General features: G+C 55.0%; 2 protein-coding genes across 2 annotated transcripts in view; both read right to left on the reverse strand.

The window, feature by feature from the left end:
• CACNA1S (calcium voltage-gated channel subunit alpha1 S) overlaps positions 1-19,651 on the reverse strand; it is a 65,403-nt gene extending 45,752 nt beyond the window's left edge. Inside the window, exons 1-5 of the mRNA XM_049634325.1 lie at positions 19,405-19,651; positions 17,563-17,668; positions 3,510-3,649; positions 898-1,040; positions 574-726 (exon numbers count right to left, since the gene is read on the reverse strand). Coding sequence (XP_049490282.1) covers positions 574-726; positions 898-1,040; positions 3,510-3,649; positions 17,563-17,668; positions 19,405-19,556 — 694 coding nt within the window. The 5' untranslated portion in view covers positions 19,557-19,651. The remainder of the gene's footprint in view (positions 1-573; positions 727-897; positions 1,041-3,509; positions 3,650-17,562; positions 17,669-19,404) is intronic.
• Positions 19,652-20,502: 851 nt separating this feature from the next.
• Positions 20,503-22,200, reverse strand: ASCL5 (achaete-scute family bHLH transcription factor 5). The gene has a single exon (XM_049634326.1). The coding sequence runs from the start codon at positions 21,732-21,734 to the stop codon at positions 21,162-21,164; it is 573 nt and encodes a 190-aa protein (XP_049490283.1). The 5' UTR covers positions 21,735-22,200; the 3' UTR covers positions 20,503-21,161.
• Positions 22,201-22,555: the final 355 nt, after the last annotated feature.

Consider the following 22,555-nt stretch of genomic DNA (forward strand, 5'->3'; position numbering starts at 1 on the left):
AATAATTTTTAAGAGTGCCAAGAGTCCTGAGGCAAACAATTTGAGAACTACTGGCTTAGAAGGCTGGGGTCAGGCTCGGCTGGGCCTCAAGACGTTATTATCTCTGAGAACCCTACAAATAACCCTTCGGCTCCTGGGTGCTTTCTTGAGATCCCCTTTCAAACTCTGCTCTGTGGGTCCCGGTTCTGAGGGCCTGCTCAGACTAAAGCTAAAATGACGGCTGTAAAGAAAAGTACAAGTGGAAATTCGGGCTTGTCCTGACCTGCAGCTCAAGCCACAGCAGGCTCAGAAAGCCCAAAGATACCACATTTATTTATTTGGGGTGGGAGTGCTCCCTTCAGAGCAAGCTGTGGCCTGGGCCCCTGTCCACGTGCCTCCATCACTGACCCTGGCAGACCTGTGCTTCCTTCAAGGGAGACTTTGTCCAAGAGAGAACCATTCCTCAGGTCAACAGGTATGGGAAACAATGACCTTCTCCACGGCTGAGGTGGCTGTCCCTTTTGAGTTGTCTTAGGACCACGGCCACCACCGCCACCACCACCCCGACCCCGCCCCAGCGCCCTGGGAGCTCACCTGTCCCAATGAAGTAGCAGGTCTTGTGCATTTTGCCCTTGAAGAGCTCCAGCCCGATGATGGCATAGATGATGACCATAAAGAGGACGAGCAGGGCGATGTGGAACAGGGGAAGCATGGCCTTGAAGATGGAGTTGAGGACCACCTGCAGGCCTGCAGAGGGCGAGCAGGGAGGAGAAAGGAGGAGTCACTTCCCCTCTTGGTTTCCTGGCCCTCCCGCTCTCTATGTCCTGGGAAGCCTCTGGGTTGGAAGGGGACCCAGAACTGGGCCGGGGAATGGGTTGGGGGAGGAGAAAGGGCATCTGCAGGAGCACCGGCACGCACTCGGCACCCCCGACACAAGCCGGAGGGGTCTGAGCACACGGAAGGCTCTCAGGGCCTTGACGTCCAGGCCAGCCCCTTTGCTGCTCATCGGGGCAGTGTTGCTTTGGATGACGTTAACCTGTTCCAGAATCACGGTGAAAACCCTAGAGGAGAGAAGAGGGAGAGAAGAGGGCCCAGTGGTCAGACAAGCGACTGGTCCAGTGGTCCGGGACCCTGTGTCTCATCTGTGCTCAAGGGGCCCGTGGACAGGCCTAGGGGACAGGAAGCAAGTCTCATCAGTCACTAACTCGGGTTTGGTCATGCCGGTCTGGAAAATTTTATTAGAAGATTCTGAGGCCAAGTTCAGACTCTGCACAAAGAGGATTGGATCCATCTGAGATGTCCAATCTGGGCACCGAAGGGGGGGGTGTTGAGGGACACGTGCCACAGGCACTCACAGGCCGTGGCCTGGGAGCTGAGTGTACCCCGTGGGGGGGCTGAAGGTCACCAGTGGCGCTGCACTCAGTGGGGACCCAGAGGAGAAAGCCCAGAGCTGTGTCTCCCTGTGCAGCACTTTCTGACAATGCCCTCTTATTTCCTTTCCTGCTCATTTGCTCCTCCTCTCAATTCACTCGAATTCCCATTATCCTCTGAAGACCATCTCAAACCCTTCTTTATGAATCCTGCCTTTGACAAGGAACCCCTAGGACAAGTCACTGAATCCAACAATGATGCGCTGTGTGCTATTGTTTTCCCACACTCTATTATTCTGTCATCATTTGTCTTGGCCTCCCCGCCAGGCTGGTTCATCAAGAGTAGAGGCCGATTCACAGAATTCTGCCTTCCCCAGTGTGCCTAAAGCCGCATGGGATACTTAGTAAATCATCAACATCATGTTTATTGAGTCGAGGGGCAGCCTAGTGGTTAAATACCAGGTTCTGGAGCCAAGATTGCCTTGGTGCGAATCCTGGCACAGCCACTGGCTAGCTATGCGACCTCGGGCAAGTTGCTTGACCTCTCTGAGCCTTAGCCTCCTTAAGTGGAAAAAATGAGATTGTTGAAAAAGCTAAATGACATGTTACATGTAAAATACATAGTAAGTGCTTGATAAATGCTGCTGTTATAATTAGGGGGTGGTTATTAAAAGTTATATTATGGACTGAATTGTGTACCCCTCAAATTCAGATGTTGAAGCCCCAACCCTCAGTACCCCAGACAGTGGCTGTATTTGGAGACAGGGCCTTTTTACTTTATTTTTTAAATTTTTTAACATTTATTTATTTTTGAGAGACAGAGCACAAGCAGGGAAGGGGCAGAGAAAAAGGGAGACACAGAATCTGAAGTAGGCTCCAGGCTCTGGGCTGTCAGCACAAAGCCCGACCCAGGGCTTGAACCCACGAACCCATGAGATCATGACCTGAGCCGAAGTCAGATGCTTAACTGGCTGAGCCACTCAGGTGCCCTGACAAGGCCTCTTAAAAAAAATTTTTTTTTAAACGTTTATTTATTATTGAGAGGCAGAGAGAGACAGAGCATGAGCAGGGGAGGGGCAGAGAGAGGAAGAGACACAGAATCCCAAACAGGCTCCAGGCTCTGAGCTGTCAGCACAGAGCCCGACGTGGGGCTCGAACCCACAAGCCACAAGATCATGACCTGAGGTGAAGTTGGGTGCTTAACCGACTGAGCCACCCAGGTGCCCCTGACAAGTTCTTTTTAAAGAGTTAAGTTAAGGGGCGCCTGGGTGGCTTGGTCGGTTAAGCGTCCGACTTCGGCTCAGGTCATGATCTCACGGTCTGTGAGTTCGGGCCCCGCGTCGGGCTCTGTGCTGACAGCTCAGAGCCTGGAGCCTGTTTCAGATTCTGTGTCTCCCTCTCTCTGCCCCTCCCCTGTTCATGCTCTGTCTCTCTCTGTCTCAAAAATAAATAAACGTTAAAAAAAAAATTTAAAAAAAAAAAAGAGTTAAGTGAAGCTGTTAGGGTCAACCCTAATCCAATCTGGCTGGTGTCGTTAGAAGAGGAGGAAATTCGGACACACAAAGAGGCACCCGGGTATCCACAGAGGAAGGACCACGTGGTCGCAGGGAGGAGGTGGCCACCCACAATCCCAGGAGAGAGGCTGCAGGAGAAACCAAACCTGGGAACACCTTGACCTTGGCTTTCCAGCCCCCAGAGCTGCGAGGAAATGAGTTTCTGTTGTTTAAGCCCCCCAGTCTGTGGGATTTGGTTATGGTCCCCCCGGGCAGACAAATACAGGTTTCTAAATATCCATCTCTGTGAGCCCAAATAACAGGTTCCCCATATACCCCATATAGGTCCAGGGAATAAAGGCGGAGACATTTATAAATGTCCAGAAACTGCTGGCCATTGAAACCACACCCATCATTTCCCATTTTGTGTGAGGTGAAAAGAAGAAAGGAGCCCGTGGTGCCTCACTGGGGGAGGGGCGGGACCTGCCAGGGCAGTGTGTCACTGTCAACAGGCAGGGGCCAGCCCCTAACAGAGGCTGCTCCATGGCAGGGCTTGCATGGTGCTGGGGGCCCCGCCTGCCTCTGGGATGCTGGTGGCGGCGGTGGGCACAGCGTCCTCAGAGAGCCCCTCTGACCTCAAACCCCACTCCCCACATGTGGGCCTCACCCCAGGAAGACGATGATGAAGTCTAGCACATTCCAGCCGCTGCGCAGGTAGGCATCCTGGTGGAACAGGAAGCCATAGGCAATGATCTTCATGGCGGCTTCGATTGAGAAGACGATGAGGAAGAAATACTCCAGTTTCTCCTGTGGAGGCAAACAGTCACACCACTCCTCTGTGTATTCCGGGTGTGCCCTTGATCCTCCCTTTCTCTTCTCCCCCAGGCACACTGCTCCTCAGATGTGCCTGCCCCAGGACATTTGCACTGGCTGTTCCCTCCGCCTGGAATTCCCACCCCCCACCGCCACCCCCACATCACCACCACACATCCCCACATTGCCAGCTCCCTCCCTTCCTACAGGTCTTTACTCAAAAGTCATCCCTCACCCAGGCCTTCCCTGGCCCCACAAGTACAACTGGAGTGACCTCTGACTTTTTCTGTTCCTCTTCTCTGCTTTAGTTTATCTTCTTAGCACTTATCCCTAGCTAAAAATACCATATATATTTTTATCTTGTTCATTGTCTGTCTCACCCACTTGAATGTAAACTCCATGAAGTATGTGGATTTTTGTTCATTTCTTTTATGACTCTACCTCCGTGGCCTAGAATTGGATGAATAAATGAATGGTCTGGGCAGCCCCCAAAGTGAAGGTCCCCAGGTGGTTTCTGGTTTGGGCATCTTTCTTCTCGCGCCGTCCTGAGGACCGACAGTGGGGCATGACTGCAGAGAGGGGGTGCATTCCTCAGGGCCCCAGATGGCCCTCTGTGGCTGGTCGGGGTCTCACCTTTAACCCGTCTTTCTGTAACCTCCCCCTGCTCGTCCTACCAGCCCGCCCACACCAGCTGCCTTCGGGGAGCCCTCTGGAGCCCACAAACAGGATGATTCAGGGGGAGGGGAATCGGGCACACCGTGTCTGGAGAAGGGCCCGCAGGTACCAGGTGGGGGGGGAGGTGGGGGTTTCAGCTCAGCCTCTGCCCTGCAGGAGGCCTTGCTGACCCTTCCACGTTCTGGCCCTGCAGCCCGATGCTCTGATTCTCTCACTTACCCCGTCCTGGACCCAGTCACCCTTCCCCCACCTCTGGGCCCAGGAGAGCTATTTCTAACTGAGAAGGCAGCATCCCCTGTGCCAGGACTCCAGGCTGAAACTGCTCTCCTTGCAGCCATCTGAACCCTGGTTGGTGGCTTCCAAGAGCCCTGCACCCCACCCCACCCCCACCAACCTCCCCGGACAAGCCCAGTCTCCCGAGAGGGTGTCGCCCAGCCTGCAGGCAGGAAGGAGCTACGGCACTACACAACTCCGGGAGGGGTTGACTGCCCTCTGGAGCTGACCGACGAGGGGGTCTGTGCCCCAACCAGCGCCCTCCCTTACCATTAGTCACCAACACCCCCAGGAAAGCCCTCCCCCCGGCCAGGGCCTCTCCATCAGCACACTCCGGAGGCATAACTCAGATTATGAATTCATAATATGAATGCTTTATTCTGGATGGAGCCAGATCAGGAAACGGGCCACCCCATTAATGATTTGGAAGAGAATTTATTTTTACTTCCAAGTAGTAGCTGTGGGAAGCAAGGGAAGAGGTTGCCAAATGGCCCGTTGACATGGCTGCGGTCCGAGAAACCTCCCAGCTCGTCATTCAGAGAACATTCCCGAGAGCATAGTTTTCCCTTCTATATGGAGGGGGAAACTGAGGCACACATGGACTGAGACTACTTTCCTTAACCTCACCCCTAGTTCCTCCCACCAGTTGTAATCCCAAAGCTTGCTTTTTCTTCCAGATAATGTATGGTTAAAATGCAAAACATACCATTCTACTAATGGGCCTATTTACAGGGATTGTGCCTAACTGAAGGTGAAACGGGAATCGTGGGGCACCTGGCTCCATGGGGAGATGCACAGGGCAGTCGGGGCACCTCCCCGCTGAGGTGGAGTGGGGGGCAGCCATGGAGGGCCTCCTTGGAATGGGCTGGGTGCTTTCGTTCCCGGGCAGGGCCGGCTTCCGGGGAGTCAGGCTCACCGGTAAGGGAAAAGCATAGGGAGGAGAGTGAAGTCAAGTCGGCATTTAAAGTTTTAAGTTGCTGCAACCCCAGGGGCAAGACAGTTGAAGTGGGAGTGAGTGGAGGGAAAACAGGGCCCAAAATAGTTGTGGTGCTCAGAGGCTGGGCGGTCAGCCACGTCCACGGGAGCGCTGCCCACACCTGCCACTGCCTGTCCTACGGCCACCAGACCCTGAGTGAGCTTGCCGAGGCCCGTAGGCCTCAGATGGGGTCACTCAGGTTCCACAGCCTGTTGGCTCCCAGGCCCAGCTCTCCCCACCACACTCCCCTGACCCGATCTCGGAGCACCTGGAACTCTACGGATCTGCCATAGGAGCCCCGTGTGTGCACGTAACACGGGCCCTCGTCCAGGAGGACACGGGAGCAGGATATGTCCCTTCCTGAGTTTTGGGACAGTGTTGTCAATGCCACATTGGGTTGCCCCATGGCCCCTCCAGCCTGGGCTCAGTCTTTGACAGAGGAACAAGGGACATCCATTCCACAGATATTTATTCAATGTTGGACTGGAGGCAGCAGGCAAGACCCTGCTATCTCTCCCCAAGATCGAAGTTATCAACTTTCCCCCAAACATCCCAGTTCCCCTCAGCACCCCCTTCAGAGGCTGCCATCAGCAGGTGGGAGGCAGTAGGTGTGTGGCAGAAAGGTTCCCATCAGCTCTGTTTCTTTGGACAAGTTCCTGACCTCTGTGACCCTCCGTTTCTTCATTTGTAAAGCTGAGATAACGACCACTACCTACCTGAAAGAGTCATTCTGAGGAATAAATGGCCTCCTGTAGGGAAGTGCCCACAACTTCCTGGCACATTCCAAATGCTCAGAAAGCCACAGCTTTTCTTATTAGATGCCTGGGCCCAGTTGTGAGGGTCTGATTTCTGCTTGCACCGTGTTCTACCAGTTTCCACAGAGCAGTTGTCTCAGGTCACTTCTGCGGGTAGCTCACCAGGAAGGACTTGGCTCTGTCCTACCTTCAATTCAACATGCTTACAACTGATCTCCTCTTACTCCTGAACTTGCTCCCTTCCTCGTTCGTCCCTGTCTCAGTCAATGACACCGAGTGGCTCAAGCTAGGAATCCAGGGTCTTTCCTGGCTCCTCCCATCACTCTTCCCTGGGCCGAGGGGCCTTGACTCTGTTCCCTGCTGTGTCACCTGCGTCTAGAACAGTGCCCGCCACACCAGTGTTTGTGATCAAAGGAATGAGCCAGTGTCCCTACCGCGCTGCTTCTCAACGTACAGACTGGAGGCTGGTGCTGTCCATAAACCGTTGCTATCAGTCTGAGACACGTACAGGCAGTGAGAATAAGCATTTGGAAATTGTTGCAGCAATTTGCCACAACTTCCGAGCACATGGGTGGACCATAGCCTCAGGTGGGGCTTGATGAGTCTCAGAGGGCACAGCTGTGACGTGATCCCATGAAGTAGGACCACCTACCAGTCCGCAATGGATCGCAAATTGAAAGAAGCGACAAGCCGATTTTTTTCCCCACGTAGTTGTCTCCGAGTCTCTGCTCTGGAGCACATCGTACTTCCTGACACATGGCAAGTGCCCAAGAAATGTTTGTTGAATGAATTAAAAAAGCAGTCAACAATCATCATCTCTCCTACGACGTAATTTAAAGGGAGGTTGTGATATTGCATTTATAACATGAAATGTATATTTCTTCTTCAAGGTCTTTGGCACAGAGTTCCTACAACATTTGGAATTTCGTAAGCGATGAGAGTTGACCAAGATGTCTTTGTTATGTTAACGGAGTAACGACTTGAGGCACTCACCTAAGGTTGGGGACGCATCACCAGAGGAACCAACCCTATTATTAAAAGGTTGGAACTTTCAGTCCAACCCCCTTAACCTCCCGGGAGGGGAAAGGAGTTAAAGGCTGGATCAATCACCAACGGCCAGTGATGTAATCAACTGTGCCTATCTAAAAAGCCCCATGAAAACCCAGAAGGACAGGTTCAGAGAGTTTCTGGGTTGGTGAACAATGGAGACTCGGGGAAGGAGAGTGGTGCATTCAGAAAGCATGGAAGTTTCATGCCCTTTTCCCCCATACCTTGAGGTCAAGGTGTGCACCTCTTCCATCTGGCTGTACCTGAGTTATATTCTTTTACAATGAACCAGTGATCTAGTAAGTAGACTGTTTCTCTGCGTGAGCCACTCTAGCAAATTAATCAGACCCAAGGGGAAGGTCGTTGGAACCTGCCATCCACAGCCCGTCCGTCAGAAGCACAGATAACAACCCGAACTTGCTATTGAAGTTGGGGATGGTGGTGGCAATCTTGTAGGACCGAGCCCTTCATCTGCGAGATCTGATGTTCTATCCAGGTAGACAGTGTGAGAATTTTTTTGAATTGTAGGTTCACCCGGCTGGTGTCAGAGTTGCCTGGTGGTGTGGGAAAAACCCCCCACGTACACACTGGAAATGGGTGCCGAATCAATACGGGTGCAGCCTCGGGATCTCTATTCCTAAGGAGGGACGCTACACCCCAGGCTCTGAGACCAGAGTAGGGGAGACAGCGCTGATCCCCTGACCCTCCTGACCTCACAGGAGGACCGTGAACCAGTCTGACTTTGCGAGACGAACTTTGTTGCCAGCTTCCTACAAGTGCCTTCACTGCCACAATCCCCTTCAAGAGAATTCTCGTCTCTCCACAGACAGACCTCTAACTGGCCTTCCCCGGAGAATGGCCCCGACCACAGCCCTTGCACCTGTTCCTGGGGGCGTTGGAGCTGGACACTCCCAAAGTCCTGGGCTGGAAAAGGCAGGGGTTAGACTGCAGTCCCCTCGCCCTCCTACTGCCTCTATTTCCAGGCTATCCTCCATCTATGAGGGGCAGCCAGTCCTGCCACGGACCTGCTCCCCCCACCGGCATGTGCTAGGCGTTGACGGAAGAGGGTGGGAGCTGGCTGGACCCTGTCTGGGACCACAGAAGCAACTGTTAGCATACCGTCTCCCTCCATATCCCTGCCCCAACACTGTAGCCTGCAGGAAGGCTGGACTGGACTCCAGTCTCCCGGGCCCCCTGCGCCCCCCTTGGAGGGCTCAGAAAGAACCATAGCCTAGAGCAGGGCTGACAGAAGAGCCAGAGGCCTCCTGCCACTGCCGGGCCTCATCTCCTGTGCCTGAGTCTCCTTCCTGAGGCTCAACCCATGGTGATCCCTTAGGATACAAATCCTACTGGTGGGAGGCCATTCATTCATAGTTGTTGTTAACTCTTTAAGGTACACTTGCTTCAAGGAGCCAAAGCGGGTTTGGCGGAGGGAGAGGGAACCCGGTGTGTGTGTAGGGAGCACAGGCTGGGTGAGGCGGGGCTCCGTGCGGGCCTCCTCGCACATGCCTTCATGCCCGGGGGCCTCACGGTAAGTGTTCCCAGCAGGCTGGTGGGTGCTGTGGTTATGAGATACTTTCATGACATTAATGATTGTTTTCCTCCCGGATTCATCCCCTTTCTCGCTCCCTGAAGCAGACAGCAGTGCTGGGCCTCCTGCCCCAGGAGATGTTTGGGCCAGGGCCCCAGGCCTTTGTTTTCTAAGCCTGAACCCACCATGTGGAAAAAGGGGTTGAAGAGAGAGGGCTGACTCACAAGTGAAACAGAGACTCACCCCAGGGCCGAGAGGCCCCAATGTTAGATCTGGTCTGGGGTCTGTGTCCTCATAGTGCCCTAAAGATGTGGCAGGGTCTGGGAAGAGGCCCCAGGGAGCCCCAGGAAAGCAGGGTCTCACCTTGCCAAGGATTCCTGCCCCTTAAACTTTGCATGGAGACAGTGGAGGGTGGACCTGAGGGGAACGTGGGACTGGAACAGTAGGTCTCCTCCAGGGCGGACAGAGCACTGGTGACCCCAGGCCCTTAGCACTGCCTGAGACACAGGCCTGGCTCCAGGCCAGGGCAGGCAGGCCGACTAACCCTAACCCAAGAATAACTACAGGTGAAGCTCTCCCCATCCAGAGGGACATGGGCTCAGAATCCAGATTAAAGTCGATTTCTAGGAAAAAAGGATGACATTTCCTGAGCACCTTAGTTGTGGACGAAGGTTCAGTCCTGCTACGCTGTTTTTCCTACTTCCCAGATGAAGAGAGTTGGGCTCAGAGAGGGGAGCCGGGTGCCCGAGGCCCAAAGGGCTAGTCCCACCTGCTGGGACTGAGTCAACGGCTTTTCTGCTAAGCCAGCCTGGTGGCCGGTGGCCACACCATTCAAGGGGTATCCAGGGTCCTGGCATGTGTCTCCATGACCACCTCAGCCTCCAGGTTTGGAAAATGACCCATTGAGGAGTGAGGAACGTGGCTATATTTAGGCCAATGGAGTCTTACCCAACTAGATGTGATCTGAGTGGGTCTCTCCTGCCATCATACTTCCCCCCTCCCTTCCCACAGGGGAGAACCGGGCTCCCCCCAGTCTAGGGGGGTCAGAAATGCCAGGGCTTTCTACCCTAGCAAGATCGTGGAGCTGAGGGTAGCAGGAGGAGCCGCACGCTTGTAGTGGAGGTGATGGAGGGGGGACGAGGGGAAAGCCCACCATGCGAGAGGGTGGGAGACCAGTACTGTCTCGGGTAATCATGATAATATTAGCTATTCGCTGAGGTTTATTAAGTACCCATGTATGTGCCAGGCTATATCCTAGCCACATACATACATTTCAATCTCACGGGAACCGTGCAAGGGAGGTACTCCTACCCTCATTTTACAGATAAGGAAACTGAAGCACAGAGAGGTTATGTGATTTCTCTGGGGTCACACAGCTGCTATGTGGCAGAGCCATAATGTGAATCCAGACAGGTTAATTCCAGGGTCAGTGGTCCCAACCACTAGGCCATGCTGGTCTCAGATCCTGCCTGCCCCTGCCTCCCCCGCCCCGGCCCAGGTCTGCCCTTGCCCCTTGGCTGTGGTCTGGGAGTGCTGGTCAGGCAGGGAAGGAAAAGAATGACAACTGAACAACTCCCGTGTTGTGTGGGACATGATGCCCTCGCCCTCATCAATGTAAGAGTTCTGAAAGGACCCATCGTGGTCCCTGGTGAGGTGACTGAGGCTCAGAGAGCTTAGGAAGCTGCCAGCCAAAGTCCAGGGTGGAGGCAGGTTTGTCTGACTTGAAACCTCACGTTCCCCATGACTCCCCCATAGGGTGCCCAAGTTTCCTTCAAAGCTTTCGTTGTTCACTACTACCTCCCCGTCCTCAGCCCTGCCCTCATGTGAGGGGTGCAGACGAGGGGTGGGGAGTGCTAACGCCCCAGAAGGGGAGCAGAGTCCCTGCAGTGGGACAGGGCAGGCTCCGAGGTGAGGCTGAAAGGCAGGCTTTGATTGTACTTTGCCAGACCCTCGTACGGTGACCCAGGCTCGGTCACCGGTGCCCAACAGGTCCCGGATCTCTGAAGGGCAAGGCCAGAGCCAGGGTCCATCTGAGGCCGGAGCCTCCCCAGATGGTGCGTAGAGTGGGCTGCTGGCCGCGGGAGTTGGCGGGCACATTCCAAACCCTATAAAAAAACAACTGCCCTGCTTGCCAGAGGCTTAGGCTGCAGCCTTGTGCATAAGACCACACGGCAACCGGAACCCCAGGAATGTACCAGGGGCCTGGCCGAGTCTGCTGACACGGGAGGGGTGGCAGGGGTGGGCGCAGTGCTCTCAAAGGTCCAGGGACAGGGAGACCGGGGGTGCCGACGCCAGGGACAGGCTGAAAGGTCGAATCCCGCTGGCCTGGCCCTGTGCTGGGCAGCACCAAGGCCTACCCGACTGGTGCTACCAAAAATCATCCAGAACTTAGAAATCAGGCAAACGGAGGTCACCGCGTCCTTGTAATGCCATGTTGGAGCATTTCATAACAGGCCTGGCCAAGGATTATTTAATTATCTAGGACAAAGTTTATCAGCCCCAGCCTTATTCACATTTCAAGCTGGATAACTCTTTTTTGGTGGGAGGGGGCCCTCCTGTGCTTTGCAGGATGCTTAGCAGCATCCCTGGCCTCTACCAGTAGATGCCAGTAGTGTGGGCACGGTCCCCACCAAACTGTCCCTCCTTTCCCTCGCCCTTGGAAACCACTGACCTGGGAGAATATACTGGTTCCCCTCTCACTGTTCTGTCCTGTAGAGCTGCAAATGATTTCTGCCTGCTAGAAAAGATAACCCCAGTAGGTTACTATTTTACTGCCCGGTGGACGTCAGCTAGCTTGATAACCAACCTGGCAATTTTATTCCATCATTTCTTTCTCCACTATCATATACTTCTGTTCCGCTAATTCTCTTTGAATCAGCTTTACCCTCCTGTTTGTGCTGAGGGGAACTGATCTTTAACGTGTGTTCCTTCTTTATTGTAATCAGTCATGTTTGCACTGATTGAAAAGTCTCCTTGGACGCAGGATTGCTCTGTGGCCGAAGTGAGATAATGTAGCCAGAGCAATCAGTTTCCAGTCTGTGCCCAGTAATTAGTAACTGTGACTCTTGTTGCTTTTCCATGTGGGTCCCCTCGGGCCGGTCTAGGTTGGAATGGTGACCCTCCCAAAGTCCCCTTTAACTCTGGCAGGGGGACCTCCTAGGATCAGCGTTGCTTCAGACCTCAGGGAGCAAGTGGGGCTTCAAGGGGCAGAGCTGGCTTTAGAAGGTCTTGGTTTGGGTTCAGGGTCTAGGGCATTGCACTCTGGTCTTGGCTTCCAACTGCCCTTGGACATCTCACTGCCCTTTTGCTGGCCCCAGTGGTGACTCTGTGTCTCTTCTCTCCTCCCTCTTCGCTGACAAGCAGTGCCCCTCTGTGGCCCGCATCCCCAGGCTTTTACTCTCCAGGGAGAATTCCGGGACAGGGCTGTGTTAGACACAGGCTTCCCAAGCCTAAGGCAGGCTTCTCTCTTGGGCAAGAGGAGTCTAGCCCAGGCAGAGCCTCGGGCTGGATGCTCTGTGTGTCCATTCTGGCCTGGGCAGGCAACAGCTTCACAATCAGGAGAAAGCAGACTTACAGTGAGGGGCTGGGGGCTGCTCTCGTGGGACGCCTTCCTGTACCAGTCCCCAGGGGGGCAGGGATGGTCATCATCCTCTGTCCTCCGCTGTCCAGAAGGCCACATCAAGATGCCCCACAAAGGGTACGGGCCCGCCCAGATAGCCGAGCGGGTATGTGCACCCGGTCTCTGTGCCTCAGTTTATTCTTCTGTAAAAAGGAGAAAAGTAGTACTACCTGCCTTGTGGGGCTGTTGTGGGCAATACATGAGATAATGCATATAAAGCATTAGAACAGAACCTGTACGATGCAAATGTTCGACAAATACCAGATGTTGCTGTCAACGAAGAGGAGGAGGAGGAGGAGGAGGAGGAGGAGGAGGAAGAGGAGGACAGTTTGCTGCAGGATGGGGTTGGGGGTGGCCAGGAAAGCCATTCAGATAAGCTGGATGTTTCAAGGAGTGAAAATGAAGCATTAAAGAGACATCAGGGACAGACAGTGGGTGGAGGAAAGGGGAATTTTTTTATCTGAAATACTCCTTTGGTCATACCCTAGAACAACCCAAGGGTCTCTGGGATCAGGGCTTGGTGACTGGGGAGCCTACTCTGAGGCACAGTGGTGCCTCATCTAGTAACTTCTCTGAAGTGTATGATGTCATCCCCATCTTACAAATGAGGGGACCTAGGGTGCAAAGAAGTTAAATAACATGCCCAAGATCACACAGCTAGTATATCAATGGTTCTGGACTAGAAAACATACATCGTAGGGGCTCCTGGGTGGCTCAGTCGGTTAAGTGTCCGACTTCGGCTCAGCTCATGATCTCTCAGTTCGTGGGTTAGAGCCCCGCATTGGGCTCTGTGCTGACAGCTCAGAGCCTGGAGCCTGCTTCGGATTCTGTGTCTCCCTCTCTCTCTGCCCCTCCCCTGCTCATGCTCTGTCTCTCTCTCTCTGTCTCAAAAATAAATAAAAACATTAAAAAAAATTTTTATAAAAAAAAGAAAACATACATTGTAGCCTTAGGACCCATTCTTAACCACCACACTGCTTCCCCAACCTGGCTGATTTCAGAGACCATTTCCCCCTCCGCCATGATGCTACATAGCTGGCCAAGACATGAGCATCCTGGATCTTCTTCTTGCCATCCTCTGACCCACTGTGTCTCCCCAGAACTCCCCTGCCCTCTCTGGGCAAGGGCCTCAGTTTCCCCTTCTGTTCAGGGAGGACCCAGGTTTCCCCACTGACACAGAACAGGCAGAGTCGGGGGGGGGGTACCTCAGCACCAGTCCATCACCTGCAGCGAAAGCAGGGGGGAAGGAGATGGAGAGTAGGAGAAAGCTCCTGGAGAAGCACCCAGACCTTCCACGGGAGCCTGCTTCACAGACAAGTGTCAGGATTTCTTTCCCACAATCGGGGGTGCCAGCTGCCCCCTGACTCTGTTTGCACACAAGTCAACCGTGGGAAGCCCTTCCTGCCCCCTGACCAGCCCTGCCCCCCACCTCTCACCCATCAAATGCTCAGACCTGCAAAGCCCATTGCCCGGTGAACGTGGGCACCTGTATCTCCACGTGTCGGAAATTAAAATCACTGTAGCCCTCCCTCCCACCTCGGCCTGCTCCTCCCCCGGTGTTGCCTGTCTTGGTAAGTGATACCGCCATCTGCTCTGGCACCCACTCTGAAACCCAAGTGTCATCCTTGTCTTCTTCCCCTCCCCCATGCGTCCGTCCCTACATCCCGCAGTCACCAGGTCCCACTGAGCCGTCTCCTGTCTCTCAACGTCACCCTCTTATGCATCATGCCTCAAGTCTAGTCTCCCCTGTTTCCTGCCTGGACAACGTCATGACCTCTTCCTCCCTCTCCCTGCTTCCCACATCGCACCGCGTTCCAGTCTACCCTCTACATGGTAGCTTGAGAGATTCTTCTAAGTCCCAAACTCCTCTCTCAATCTCTTGCCTCCAGCCCTTTGCTCATGGGGCTTCCCTGCTGAGCCTTCTATAACCTCTCCCCGGTGCCCCGACCCCTCCTCCAGGACCAGCTACATGATCGACAGGCCCAGTACGAAATGAAAAACTGTAGGGCCCTTTGTCCAAAAAGTCGGAAATAAATGCCATTGACGGTATCAAAATGCAAAGCTTTTTCCTTCCGTCCATGGTTTCTTTTTCAATCTGTCATGGTGGTTTTTGGTTTTTGGTTTTTTATTGCCTATTTAATGTTGTAAGGCACAAGGGCAGACCCTCACAGGCACTCCCGTCCTCCTCCATGACCTCCTCCAGGCTCCTCCCACCAGCTGCCAGGTTCCCCCCACACACACCATCCAGCAGCCAGACATCCTGTGTCTCGGCCAGAGGTGGGGAAGTGGAGACAGGCATCTCCCTTCCCACGGGCTCGCTGCCTCCACCCAAGGTGGACAGGAAGGAAGCACACAAGGGTGGATATGGCCACCTCTGCTCCAAGAGACACAGGGGATGTCTGTGTGCTTGATGTGGTCGAGGGATCAGCCACAGGCTCCACCCGGCGATCATTCGCTGAATGGGCCGCGGAACTGTCAGCCCAGGGTGGGGACAGCCATTGCCATGCCCTGTCTTGAGACACCGAAGATAGACCGCACGTATCCAACCCTGACCCTGGCCCAGGGCACCGGCAGGGAGAGAATGAGCGGTGTCTGTCTTTTGAGGTGGGAAGGGGATAGGAGGTGGCAGAGGGCGAAATGTGAGTGAGCCGTGGCTCCAAGCTACTCATGCATGTACCATGATCTCACTGGTCTTCGCTCACAAAATATGGATTTAGAGATGAAATTATTTAAATTTTCAGTGCTATACCCACGGATCATTAAACCCCAACCATGGGGTCCTTCTGAATGCAGGCCCCGGAGGGACTGCACAGGTCACGTGCACATGAAAGTTGGCCCTGTCCTCGTCCTTCACATCTCAGGGAAAACATCCCATCCTCTGGGAGGGAATAGGTTTTCCTCCAGTGCAATATCATAGTGTCCCAAACCTTATAGATTTCCCTTTTCAATTCAGATACTTGTGTAACTGGTTTAATTATCATCGTTTTAATTGGTTTAATTAATTAAGGCCTGTGAAGACAGAAACTAGGTCTACTTGGTTCCCAATCTTATCCCCAGTATGTACCAGGGATATAATGGGCACTAAATAAATATTTGTAAAATGAGTGAGAATGCTAATGAAGAATTGGTCCTTGGGACTCCCTTCTTAAAAAATATGGGTTATTTTGGATGACTGGGAAGTCCCTAACCTTTCTCAGATACCTACAAAAGCAGCCAATAGGGTAAGAGAGAGATAAATGTCTGATTTCCCGTCCTTCTGGTCTAACTCCTCTCATTTCCCTCCTGCTGGATTATGCGGAGATGAACATATAATTGACAAGTAGGAGTGAGGAATCCACCGCTAGAAGCTGGCTGTGTGACTTTGAGCATCACCTACCCTCTCTGGGCTTTACCCCAAAGGGATCAGATCAGGATCCCTCACTGACTATTAATAGCCTGTCCAACTTTGACAGTTGAGGGGTATTCACTGCTTTGGAAAGGTTTCTGGTTAGTTCTTCCTCTTCCAGGTAATTTATCATCCTGTGTTTATGCACTCTAGACCTTACCCGAGGCGTTGTAACTCCAGCCCACAAGCTAAAGGGAAAGCACACAGGACTGCGTGAAAATTTTAGGGCAGCCATTTTGTTTCAAGATGGAAGAGGACAGACCCAGTACGGCGTAATTTAATAACCTCCAGAGGGCAATTTCTTTTGAAAGTAACCAACTTCTTAAGGAGTTGAAATAAAACTAAGGCCCCCAGATATGAAGTCCTGAAGAGTGGGGTGGACCCAGAGCCCTCCTAGATTCAGGAACACTGAACACTGGGTCTGCCTTGTGGAAGGCCCCTCCCAGCCTCAGTTGCAGTCCTGCCCACATTTTGTCTCACTTTCCTTCCACACGCAGGAGCTCAGAGTTTTTTCTGTTTATAGCCAAGCACACACTTAAAATCCCAGCTTCTCACCAGCTCAAGATAGATTCCCATGGAAACCGGCATAAAGAAGAGGCAAAGAGAAATACCTTTGTTTCAGGCCCTGGATGCATGTTAATTGCCCTCCCTCCCCCTCCTCCCCCGTGGTATAAATGCAGGAAAAAACCTGTTGAAACGGCGGGTCCATTGTCCTGTCCCCTCGTGGGCCTGAGAGCACTGTTTCTGTGAGGGATTCCCCTAGAAGTCTTCATGCTGTTACCACATTAGCAACACAGCTGTCACAAAGGCAGGCCCTCAAGTCAGAGAGGCCTGAGTTTGAGACCCTATGGGCAGGACCTGCATGTGGGGTGATCCCGAGCAAGGTACCCAAACTCTCTGCCTCAGTTGCCTTGTCTTTTACATGGCTTTAATGTTGTTACCTCACAGGGATACTTCTGCGGATTAAGTAAGAGAATAATGTAAAATATTTAGCATAGAACCTGGCATCTAGTAAGCACACGACAAATGGTAACCATGCTTACTATTCTCTAGCTGTTGAGTAAAATCAGCCCTTTTTCTCCCTAGGGCTCCATTTTCTCATCCACAAACCAGTGAGGCAGGGAGAAGATAGGACAAATCCCTCCTAGATCTGGCATTTTATGGTTCTGTGTCCGTGTTACTGGTGAAGGGGTGAGGAGAAAAGTGGTATAGAGGTCTAAAACGTGGTCTCTTGGGATTCCTAGATCCCACTCTCCCAGGAAGCAAGTTTCTTCTGGCTTATATCCAGGAAAGGGAAAGTAGCCTTCTGCCTCCATTGCTCAGGAGCTGACCTTACTAAGCCTCAGTTTCCACATCTGTCAAATGGGACTACTTTATGGGGTTGCCGGGAGGATTTTAGAAGCTTACTCTCATCAGATGCCCAGCACAGTGCCTGGGCCCTTGCTCAGGGCTGGATGGTAATATTACAGAATCCAGAATTAGCAGGTGTAGCCTGCAAAGCTCTTGAGTCACTCAGCCAGCGCTGCAGGTGGCTGGGAGCTAGACTGAGGCTCTGGCATCATCCACCAGCATGCCGTTCACCAGGGGGGCCTCCCTGAGCCTGGGGCTGCAGGCCCACAGGAGGGGGGTGGGAAGACCTGTCTTACCAGACCAAGGTTGAGAGTGTTGTTGTCATCTTCAGGCATGGGCAGGTACACAGCCAGGGCCACACAGTTGGCAAAGATGGTGAGCAAGATGATTGTCTCGAAGGGTCTGGTGCCAGGGTTAAGGAGAGCCCTCGAGTGAGGCGTCGGATTGGTGCAGTCAAGGGGACGAGAGCCCTGAAGGTCCGTCTGGACTAGGAATGTAAAGCCAGGCTGATGGGCCCATGTTGCTCCTTCTCTGCTCTCCTGCGGGTTGTACGTTCTCCTCTGGAACAGGTGACTTCCATTTAGACCTGCTGGGACCTCGAAGCTCTGGTTCCTGGCTGGAGTCTTAATGCTCCGCTGTAAGCGCCTGCCCATCCCCCAACCCTACCTGCCCTGCTCCTGAGGAGCCATGACCTTCTGAGATTCCGGCCAGACAACCTGGGGGGCCCACTCGGAGAACGGGCAAGGGAGGCTGGGGGCTGAGTATCCACAGGGCAGGACAGGGAAAGGGGAGGCTGCCAAGATAGCACCCGAGCCTTGCAGCCAGAGGAAGGACTAGATAACCCAACTGAGCAGCCATGCTCATACTCGCACTCACTCGCCCCTCCCTTCCAGGCTCACCCACCGCTTCACGGGGGCCGGTTTCCAGGGGGCACCCCACGCCCATTCCTTGTGGGTGAGCCGTACAGCCAACCGGATAGGCTGAGCCGTTGGAAAGCGGGTGTGGAAGGAGAGGAGGGAAAGGGAAGGAGGGGCGTGGTCAGTGGTGGAGGTGGGGACAGGTTGTGGGGTGGGAGGCACGCTTGTGGAGAAGGTCTGGACTGACAACCCCACTCTCTTCCCTCCAGTGTTTGAGAAGAGGCTGGCCACAGGGGCAGAGGCCAGCAGAGGAGGAGGCGTGGAGGAGCAGAGGTTGGAGGAGAGAACCCACCCGGGGAAACCCGATCTCACGGGAGACGGGCCACAGGGAGAGGCAGCGAGAGGTTCCACGTCACCAGGTGCAGCTGTGGGGAGCAGAGCTGACGCCGACCCCAACTATTCCAACCGGCCCCATGTTTTTCTTATCTTTCCAATTATCCCTTATTCTCCTTTCTTCTAGGGAACAGCTGGTGGGAGCCTAGTCTTCCAGAACCCTACAGAAATATTTCAAATATTCCTGACCTCTCTCTGAGAAGGCACTTGACATAGCCCCTCCCCCCAATCTCCTTCCTCCCTTCCCCAAATAACCCAGATATTTTCATCGGTCTTCCCCTCAGAGCTACTGCAAACATAGAAAGGGATCGCAAGTCCCTGGCCCCAGGCTGGTACGTCTGAGCTAAAACTGCCAGGCCTCTTAGCCACTGCCGGGAGCCCCTCACAGCAGCCCTTTGTTCAAGGCCATTTCTCCCCCAACTCCAGCCCCAGCCAGCCTCCCCTCACCCAGCAATCTCTTTGCTTTCACACTCTCCCACCAAGGGGGAGAATTTTCTTACAGAGGCCGCCACTTTTTTCTCTCCCAGCCTGTATCAAAATGAGACTGTTGCTTCAAACCCCGCAGGGGAGCCCCATGACAATGTGACTTGGGCACACCTGTGAACCGCCCTCCCCCAACCCTGGCTCCTGTTGTAGATGGTCCTAGGGCTGTCACTGGGCCTTGGGCGGTGCACTCAGGCCTCAGGAGCCTCGAGAGTTCTGCCGCTCCCTTCCCCCTCAACTGAAGGCTTCCTTCCCAAAGGCTCCTTATGTCATTCTGTGGAGTTCGCCCCATCTCCGAGCCCCCAGTCTCCCCGGCCCCCAATCTCGTGATCTGTGCCCATACCCGGTCTCCCTCTCCCACATTACACGCGCTCTCCCTGATACCCTGGGGACCCTAAAGGATACTTCCATTCCACGATGTTGATGCAGGCCTTCCTCAGGGGGTTCTGGAGGGTCAAGCAGAACAAGGCCCGGGGTGGCCTTGGCAGAATCTCAGGAACGGGCTTCTTGGGCTGTTTCTTCCTCAGGCCCTCATCCTGGGGTGAGGATGGCTCCATGGCTCCCCTGGCAGTCTCGCGGTCTCCCGTTCCCCCACCCCGCTGCCCGCTCCTCCCTGTGTCCCCAGCACCCCAGCCTTGGGGACTGGACCGGCTGAGCCTGCTGGGCCAAGCGTGCCCTGCTGAGCCAGCCGTGGGCGTGGGCAGGAGGATTACTCCCCCTGCTCCCAGCAAGTAAAATTAGCCTCCGCTCGGCTCCCCGCTGCCTGGCCTGAGCTCCTGAGGCCAGGCAGCTGTCATTCCTTCCCAGCCCAGCCAGTGACATCCCAATACGTCCCTGAGGAGGTTGGTAGGGGGGTGGCGGAAGGAACTTTCACACGGGCCTGGGATGGGGGCGGCGGGCGACAGGATGGAGGGCTTCGAGGCTGGGGCAATCGAGGGTTCAAGAAGGGGATGGCCTATGATGGGGAGCCCCGAACTTCAGACTGGCTCCCTGCTCCCAAGATTAGTACCCCACCCCCCACCTCGCTCCCTAGCCCCTTGACACCGTCCAGAAAAGGTGCTGGGTGGCCTAGTTCGGCATGACAACACCGCACCCCCTCCCATCTCAGTCCCTGCTGCTAGAGGTCAGTCCCCCCCACCCCATGCACACCCCATGTCAGGGAAAGCTAACGCCTCCACACTGGTATGGAAGGCTCCCCATTAGAACCTTGAACATGAACGCTTCAGGCACAGCCCCTGCAGCACTGTGCAGAGACCGTGCGCCTCGTCCGCTTCTCCCCCAAGCCCTCAGCACCTAACTGCACAAGGGTTGTGTCTCATGCCTGGGACTCTGGCCCCGCCCAGATACCTTCCCTGGTATACACAAAGCTCTGTCAATGTTAGTTGAATGCAGGAGCTAACAAAACAGCCCACGCTGCCCACAGGAAGTGCTCTGAGCTGCGAATGGGAATGCGAGAGGGGCACCAAAGCACGTGGGGGTAGACAATGAGCTGGAATCACAAAACCCAACAAATCTTTTATTTAGCCTCTTGGTACAAACACTGTGCCATATGGTCCCACTGCCCACAGAGGGATACAGGCTGAAGGGAAAAAACACAGTCCTCACACAACCTCGGGGGGGTGGGAAATATGAAAAGGCTACACCAGGAGGTTAGGGCTGGGGGTGGATCCTAGCCCTCCATCAGGGAAGCCAGACGGCGCCACCAAGGCCCTCTCTGGGCTTCTTCCCGAGTCTGATCTCGATCTCGGCCGAGGGCAAGCAGTAGTCTGGCCCCCGCCGCAGCCTCTGGGTTCCTATCGAGGTGGGGTGGGAGGCGGGGGTGGCAAGCCAGCTCCCAAAGTGGACGCTAGTGTTTGAGGCCATCTCGTGGACGGCAAGGGCACGGCTCATCCAAACCAAAGACCGGCTGGCCTCCTAGGGAGTCGCAGACACAGGGTTGCGCCTGTGGCGACAGAGGACGGGGCAGGGCCACCACGGCGGGTTGTGCACCACCCCGCCGCGGGCTGAAGCGGAGACGGAGACCCATCCAGGGACGGCCGTCCCGGGCTGCCCTCCTGAGGCCTGGAGCGGGCGCGGCGCGCACCCACAACTTCCCGGGGCCCGGCGCCCTCACTGCTCCGACGGGGCTCCTCCGGTCTCTGTGGTGCCCCCTCTATCCCCGATCAGTGGCTGGATTCCTCCGACTCAAAGAAAGGCGAGGAGGAGAAGCAGGAAGACTCGGACGACTCGGGCACCAGGGAGGCGGGCCCCCGGGCCTCGCCGTCGCCCGGGCAGTCGGACGGGGAGCCCGCGGGCTGCGCGCCGTCGGGGGCCGCGCTCAACAGCTCCTGCAGGTACTTGATGTAGCGGATGGCGGCGCGCAGGGTCTCCACCTTGCTGAGCCGCTTCTCAGCCAGGGCGCCCGGGAGGTGGCCGCGGAGGCGCGCGTAGCCCTCGTTGACGCACTTGACCCGCTGCCGCTCGCGCTCGTTGCGCTTCTGGATGAAGGCGGGCTCGAAGGGGTAATCGTACACCCCGAAAGCACCAGGGAAGGGCACGTAGGGGAACACGCCCGCGTAGGCGTCGTAATACTGCGGCTCGGCCGGGCCTGGGTACAGCAGCAAGGGCACGTTGCCCAGGGGCTCGGCGGGGGGCAGGGGCGCCCGGCGCGGAGGGGGCACGACGCCCAACTGCATGCAGCTGGGGGGCGCCAGGGCCCGCCGGTCCACCAGGGCCCGGCAGAAGTTATTGTTCATGGTGCCGCGTGGAGCTGGACCCAGAGTGAGACCCTCCCCGGGAATCGCCCCTGCCTGGGGTCTGCGCGGTCCTGACCACGGGGACGAGTCACATCGCCAGCCACGGCCCTGGGGTACGAGGATCGGTTAGGGCTCCTCTTTGCCCTGTGGGATGGCCTCCGAGGTGTCCCAAACACCAGTCATCGTTGCGGCCTAGCGGGGCTCCTCGCAGGGACTCAGCAGGCACCCTCTCCAGTCCAGTAGTGGCGCTGCACAACTCTGGGGACCCCTGCCCTCTTCCGGGGCGCCCATGTGGGCAGGACGGCAGGCCTCTGCACCCCGCCCCCTCCTGAGCCCAGCATGCGCACCTCCCGCGGGCACTAACCCTGGGGCTCCATTCTGGTTCTTGTTCCTCACGGCCTTGGGGATCCCCCGGCTGCCTGGGCTGCAAACCGCCGGCTGCTGTTAGGAGTGTGCCCGCTCAGCTCAGGGACATGTTTCTAAAGAAGAGGAGAGTGAACACATCAGTTAGGAAAGGCTTTCTATGATGGGCTTCTTTGTGTTACCCCCATCCTCCAAGGGGATGTAAGCACTATGAGGGGAGGCAGTGTGGCTGCTGAAGACGATATACGGAGAGCAGGGTTCAGCCCTGCGTTCATCCCTTCATGGTTGGGGGGCCTCTCTGGGTCATGGTTTCCACACGTGGAAATTTAAATATCCCTCACTGGAGGTTAATAATATGGGAGAATCAAATGAGAAAAAAATATACCAAAAAACCCCACAAAACAAACAACCCTGGGCCTGGCTTATAAAAAGTGCCCAATGACCCTACAATCCAGCAA

This window comes from Panthera uncia, chromosome F1 (assembly GCF_023721935.1).
Source record: "Panthera uncia isolate 11264 chromosome F1, Puncia_PCG_1.0, whole genome shotgun sequence".
Classification (NCBI taxonomy): domain Eukaryota; kingdom Metazoa; phylum Chordata; class Mammalia; order Carnivora; family Felidae; genus Panthera; species Panthera uncia.

Coding starts and splice junctions, on each gene's coding strand:
- ASCL5 (XM_049634326.1), bottom strand. CDS start 21,734: ATGAACAATAACTTCTGCCGGGCCCTGGTGGACCGGCGGGCCCTGGCG.